Source organism: Erigeron canadensis, chromosome 3 (assembly GCF_010389155.1).
Source record: "Erigeron canadensis isolate Cc75 chromosome 3, C_canadensis_v1, whole genome shotgun sequence".
Classification (NCBI taxonomy): domain Eukaryota; kingdom Viridiplantae; phylum Streptophyta; class Magnoliopsida; order Asterales; family Asteraceae; genus Erigeron; species Erigeron canadensis.
Window position 1 is genome coordinate 24,961,072 of NC_057763.1, and position 7,281 is coordinate 24,968,352.

The 7,281-nt window shown below is 33.2% G+C and overlaps 1 protein-coding gene across 1 annotated transcript; it reads left to right on the top strand.

The window, feature by feature from the left end:
* The first annotated feature begins 1,607 nt into the window (after positions 1-1,607).
* Positions 1,608-3,035, top strand: LOC122593133. The gene is made up of 2 exons (XM_043765492.1): positions 1,608-1,806; positions 2,401-3,035. Exons 1-2 carry the CDS (start codon positions 1,654-1,656, stop codon positions 2,929-2,931), a joined length of 684 nt encoding a protein of 227 aa, XP_043621427.1. The 5' UTR covers positions 1,608-1,653; the 3' UTR covers positions 2,932-3,035.
* The last annotated feature ends 4,246 nt before the right edge of the window (positions 3,036-7,281 follow it).

The window sequence follows — 7,281 nt, forward strand, 5'->3', positions numbered from 1 at the left end:
AACATAACATTTATTTAAAACATAAAACATTAAGAAATTAAAACACACAAAACATTAACCTACAAAACAAATACATAAGAAACATTACAAACTTAATAAAGAGAAACATACATAATAATAGTTTGTAGAACACATTATTAAAAGACAAACTTATTTCTTCATCTCATAAACTGCTTTGACAGTTATGATGAAATGCTCCGAGGTGGTAACCGCACAGTCAAGTTGTTCCAGAGCAACTTGGGTCTTGTCGATCTTCCCCTGCAAATAAGTAAAATATTAACACTGAAGCTCAGTATAATACTCGGTTTGTATGTATCTGATTTGTTCAAAACACCATTGTTTTTCATACTAAAATATTATTAGTATGTTTTTTATGTATTTGTGTTGTAGGTTAATATTTTGTGTGTTTTAATTTCTTAATGTTTTATGTTTTAAATAAATGTTATGTTTTATTTAGTTGTATTGTATTTTTAAAATTAATGAAAGTTTAGGGCTTATTTGAAATTTTGTATTCATGTCTAATATGATAAACTAATATCCTTAAAAAAAAAAAAGTCAAAGTCAAACTGTTGCGAATTGCGAGTTGCGATTTCGCGTTTTTTTGTTGCGATTGGCATTTTTTGTTGCGATTTTGACATTTTTTTGTTGCGATTTTGTTAGCTATTTTGTGATAATCCGAAAAACCTTGGCTATTTTTGTATGATCGCAATGAAAATTGGCTATTATCGCGATTTTCTCAAATGATAAACTCTTTTAAATGATGCTATTCACAATTCTATATATACTTTTTATAACAAAGTTTACACGCATATATAATATAATTAACTATAGGGTAACATTTCGGTGACAACACTTTTAAAATAAGAACGGTGAGAACACTTAAAAACATCATTTTGATGCATTAAAAGTCCAACTAACATAATGCTTAACTAATTATCATTATTTAAGTGTTTAACAACACATTGATCCGTCAAAATCGAAAAAATCACATTTTTTGTTTTGTGCATCCATCTTGGATGCATATTCATCAAAATGATGCATCCAATAAAAAACGTGATTTTTCCGATTTTGACGAATCAATGTGTTGTTAAACACTTAAATAATGATAATTAGTTATGTACTATGTCAGTTTTATAGACCTTTAATGCATTAAAATGTAGTTTTTAAGTGTTTTATTTGTTGTTTAATTTTATTCTCATTTGTTAGTACCCATATATAAAGTATTTCACATGCATGTGAATAATCACATTCACAAATGAATACATATTTGGTTTTTAACAGCGATTCCTATTTCTATCCTACCTAATTTATATTCTTCAATTCAAATAACACTCCAAAGAGGATCGAATCTCCATCTACACCAAATTAAGAAGCACATGCATGCTCCTTATTACCATCCCACCAAAGTGGTAGGTACGTACTTATATAAAAATTAATATTGACCTATATATTTGATTTGTACAGAGATCAATTCACACTACACACAACGAAAACATGCATGATAATTCTAAAGATAAGCCACGGACACATGTCAATAAATAAGAAGGCTAGAGGTGTTGCACCCTATCCCTCCACAAATACCAAAACTTTCTATATATAGCAATAGTATAGTATAATATTAATTACTACTACAACAGATAATAAACATTAAACATGAACAACTACCTGGTGTTGTTTTTAGTAGTTGTTCTCACGAGCACGGATTTGCTTTCGTGTACTCACTCTAATAAGAATGTCGACCAGGAGATCGTCATGGTCATTGACGACGATAATCCATCCACACAACAGATGGAGCAGATAATTAAGGTTGGCCGGCCGGTTGCTCATATAGTATTACATTAATTATAATTAAATTATTACATACACAATACTATATTTTACGTTTTATGATGTTATCACATACTCCCTCTCGCATCAGTTGCATACTTGCATGTATCATATTTCTTCTTCTTTTTTATTTTAATTTTTTTCTTCAGGAAAAAATATATCTTTTTCATAAATTACATTTTTTCGATGCAAAAAACTCAGTATATAAGGGGGTTTCGAATACAATATGAGATAAGGGTTCCTATCGATCTACTCTTTTTCTTTAAAAAAAAATACAATTTTCATCATATTATATATATATATATATATGTTTAAATTTATGTATCCCTTATATATATGGGTTGGTTATTTTAAAATAAGTATTAATTAAAGTAAAACAAATAAAAAAAATCTTGACCATTAGATCATGATAAAAATGATGCACGAAGATTCACGAGGCACAAATATATATATTGATGCACGGTGATTTTCAGTGAATAAAAACATATTGTTTTATTTGTTTTATGTTAATACTAGTTTTATTTTACTTACAATATATATACATATATATATATATATATATATATTGTGTAGGCCGTCGACAATCGTACTAATCAAGTTCTTCAAGCTGGGCGATTCAAGTTGGAAGATGGGAAGTTGTTGAAACTTTTGCGGACCACAGATGGTAGAGAGAATTGTTACGACGAGGACCAGCCATGTGGGGCTTTTCACTGGTGCTGTGGTGGCTTGACATGTGACGGGATTGTTGACGGAAGATGCCGGCGAGACCCGGATGATCATTGTATTGAAATTGACCAGCCATGTGGGGTGCGTGACCCCTGCTGTGGTCACCTACGTTGTGACGGGTTTATTAATGGAATATGCCGAGGCCCGGATTACTGCATACCTGTAGACAGTTCTTGCAACTCATTCCACGGTATCAAATGTTGTGATGATGCGCTTTGTGACGCTACTAATATCTTACCCGGAAATTGCAGATCCAAGTTTTACTGCCTACCTCCATTGAGTGCATGCCCTCATCCGATTTTCCCGTCAGCATGGTCATGTTGTTTTGGTAGTACATGTCTATACAATCAACTCACTAAAGACTTGCGGTGTATGTAAAATCAACGTGTCCTTGTACGTGTGTACGTAATTAATAATATATGCATGCATTTACGATGTATGCATTTCCTTAATTGAAATAAAATTAAACAAGGTTTTAAATATATTGTCTATATATATGCTTCGATTCTTAACAATTAATTATGGCCGATGGATGAATCTAAAGTCTAAAATATATATATATTATATATATATATAAGGCTATCAGAATGCCATGTCAGCTTTTTCTGATTTGGCATCACCATAGCGATTAGAATGGCGTCGTCAGCAGCCACGTAGGCAATTTATCTGCTGATGTGGAGTGTACACTAAGCAATATATAACTATAAAATCGCTTTTAACTAAAAAAATAAGGGAAGCTGGGTTCGTACCCATAGCCTCCAACTTCTTTGGCATGCATTTCATTCACCTGAGCTCCAACTAATTTTGTTTGTTAATTGAAAAACCACATTTATTAATCGCTCTTTCATGTCTGATGATAAATGAAACAGATCTTTAAAATTTAGGAAACAATTAAACCCCTTTTTCAATGTTAAAAAAAAAACTCCTTTTTTCACATCAGAGATTTAGATTAGAAACTGTGAAAGTCCTAACGTTTGCAAGATTATAGTAATTTAACAACTAATGTAAACTACTTAAGACAAGAACAAGAAAGAAAGAAAGTTTAGTTATATGTATTATAAACTAAACAGTGAATACATGGTCGGTTGGTTTTACAACAAATACAATGAAGAAGAGAAAAGATTGTTAAGTTTTTCGACACGCCAAAAACTTAACAATGGTATACAAAGAAAACTCTAAGTCTAAAATAATGCAAAGACTAACGAAATGGTGGCTAGGTCAATTGATTCCTTATATAGGCAGAAAAGGAATCACATGACAACCCTAGTAGATGTTGACACCTCGAATGTTGTCAATCATCTATTGGCGGAAAACTCAGATCTACAGAGTTCGCTGTTTCCCTTTTGTTTGTTTGCATATCTGGTATGAAAGAGAAATACCAAGGTACCATTGTTGGTACAAGGTCACATATCTTCATCCTTCTTGATCAACACGTGTCCTTGGGACCAGCCTTCTTATCTTCATAGTCCCACTCATTTTTGACTTACAAAACTGGACGGTGAGTCATTGAACTTATCCTTTAGACTTAAAGATAATTAGTGCTTCCTGAAAGCTTGCTGGTGTAGATGCTCACTGAGAGCTCGCTGAAAAAGTCACTCGCTGAGAGCTCGCTAAGTCTCTCAGCGAATCCATGACTCAACAATCTCCCCCTATTCGCTGAGAGGACTTAGCTGAGTGGATGATACTTGAACTTACAAGTAATAATAATAAAGATTTGAGAGAATTGCTGATATTATATATGACAAACATTTACATTACAGCAATTGAGAAATTTACAAGTTGTTACTACTCCCATAGACATTCTTCTTTTGCTTCAATGAAAGCTCTGTCTCGTTGTCTTTCTGGCTTCATCAGCTCTTGATCAATCAACTTGATGAACTCGTTATCATTGGAGGTCTTGATGCAGTATTTCCTCAATTTTACAAGGAAGCCAGAGGGAGCGATGGTCATTTCACTTAGTCTGAAGAAGAGCTGATGACCATGAACATTTAAAAAGCAGAATCCTCCCAGCCTTTGATCATACATTCCTTCCACAAAAAGCACTCTGGAAGGCATTCTGAGATTGAGTGAGGATACCTCTTCAATGTCAGATTTTGGCACCTTTCTGAGCATTGAAGGGAGCTGAGAAATGGCTTGACCAGAAGCTGTCCTTTTCACTTCTAGTTTGCTGAGGTGGAAAAAGAGGATATGGATGTCTGGCAGAGCTAAGCAGAGAATCCTCAACCTTGTATTTCTTCTCCATCATCCTTGTATGCTTAATTTGATCACCAGCCATTTTCAGCAATGGATCGAAAGCTGGAGTTTTATTATCCTTGACAAGCTTATAGATTTCGATCCATTCAGTGGGCCCAAGAGTGTCTGATTTAACATTTTTTAGTGTAAACATCCTGGGCACACCTTTCCTTTGTATTTGAAGATTCATACCTTGCTGAGTAAGAGAAGGCTTGACCCACAAGATCTCTTCTTTTCTTTGCCTTCTTTCTCTTGAGTCAAGATAAGTCTGGCGTGCATTAATTGTTCTTCTCAGCAAAGAATTCTTCTTCTTTCTTCCTCAATGCCTCCAAGCCACTAGACTGTTGTGCAAGTCTTTTAGTTTAATCATTAGCATCCATAAGCTCTTCATTTACAACTTGCTCATTTATAAATTTCTGAGATAGTTCTTGGATTTTCTTCATCTTTAGCTCTTCTTGAAGAACAATCTCTGTAGGGGTGAGTTCAGCAGTCGTTTTTAATAAAGACTTAGGAAAAGCTCCAGACATGAGCTTATCTTGTTGTACCCTTGCTGAGATGGGAACTTTAGGTGGCCTACTTTGAGAGATTACTGCTGCTTTGCATTTGTCTTTTTTAGCATACCTTTTGACAAGTGCAGCGTGGAACTCATCAGTTGGCTTGAAGACACATTTATTGGCCTCGCTGGCACATCCTCAGCGGCCTTCTTTTCATCTTCAGCTGCCGGTTTAACAACCTTCTCAGCTTGCTCCCCCTCAACAGTTGTTGTTGGTTCATTAACCCTATCAGCTTGATCATTAATTGTTTGTGTGTGTTTTGAAGAAAAATATGATTAGTGTGTGTTTGTGTGTGTTCTTACACTTTTGAGAGAAAAAAGGGAGAAGAGATAGGGTAGAGAGAAAGTGTGAGTGGAGAAAAGGGAGGGAGGGATCGAGGTTTTGTTTCCCCTCTTGAGCTCTCGTGACTAGTTCTAGTTTCTCCCAAGAAATGATTCGTTTCGTTAAGACTTTTAACACGAGATTCGTTCAAAATGTTCGTTGGCATATTATTATCTATTTCAAAATTACGTTTCTAATGGCTATTCATATGCTACTTTTTTATTACAAAAGCTTATTTAATTTAATTTAATACTTAAAGTTTTTGTGAGCCCATATTTTCTAATGTATAGTTATAATGACAAAATTCAAAATTGAAAGGGAAAAAAAAATCCATCAGAATATATTAAAAGGTTTAACTGATTGATAAGTCATTAAAACAACTATCTTTTATTATATAAAAAGATGGCATGAGTTTTTTTTTTATTAGTCAAATATAAAATAGATACATATATGCAACTTATCAAGCCTTCATTTTAGATATTAATTTATAAAATTTTGTATCTTTAACAAAAGTTAACTGTAAGATATTTTAAAAAAATTAATTAAATTATTCAAAAGTCATTAATTCTATTCTCATCAAGAGAGGTTTATCTTACATGTATGGTTTTGTCATAACGTGTTCTTCTATTAGAATATAAACGGTCTTGATGTCACATTGATATACTTTATATCATTTTTATGTGTTCTTTCGCGTATTACGGGATTAATAATCTAGTTTAGTATATATCTAACCAACTTTTCAACCATAAACTACAGAGTGTCACCACATTAACACAACGTACCAAATGAGTTTCGAGTTTAATCACAATGCGTGGCCAATTAAACACCAATCTAACTACTCACAAATCATCAGTATATTGGAAACACAAATAATCATAATATAAAGGGATTACTAACTATGATTGTAACTAATTATGACTAAATGTTTATGTTATGTAAAGATCTTGTGAAATGTCTATGTTGTGTAATCAAGTTAATTTCATATCTCGATTATTGAATATTGAATATTGTAAAATGTCTATGTTATGGAATATTGATGGATGAATATAAAAATCACTTCTTTAATCTTTAACCAGCCTAGACCCCTAATCTTCAATCTTCATGATAAAAAAATTTTAAAATCAAGATGAAATAAGTACGTGGTAGGTTTTGTTTTTATGATAAAAGATGGTGAATTTTTATGGTGGATGATAAAATGCATGTGCATGTGAAAAGGTAAAATGAGAGATGAGTAGAAGTCGTTGCCTTTTCTGCTTTCTACCCGCTGATTTTTATTATGCTAATAATGAAAAATATCCCCCCTCATCTCCTTCTAAAAATGGGCTGCTCGATCGCCCTTAATTTTATACCCACAAAGGCGTCCACAAATTTTTTTTAAAAAAATTTTGTATAATGAAGTGAGGGGTGTCCTGGGCTTGTAGCTTGTCCCAAGATCCCAAAAAGCCCAAATTAAGTAGATCCACCAAAAGAAAAATACTACTCCGTACCATTGTTGAGTGTGTTTCGTGATGTAGGCTCGTTCAAAAATTAAGTAAATAAACACAACGTACAAAGAAACATTTTGTCAGACTTGGAAATGAGAAGTGGCACTCGTCAAATGGCATTTCAATTCAAGGATCAA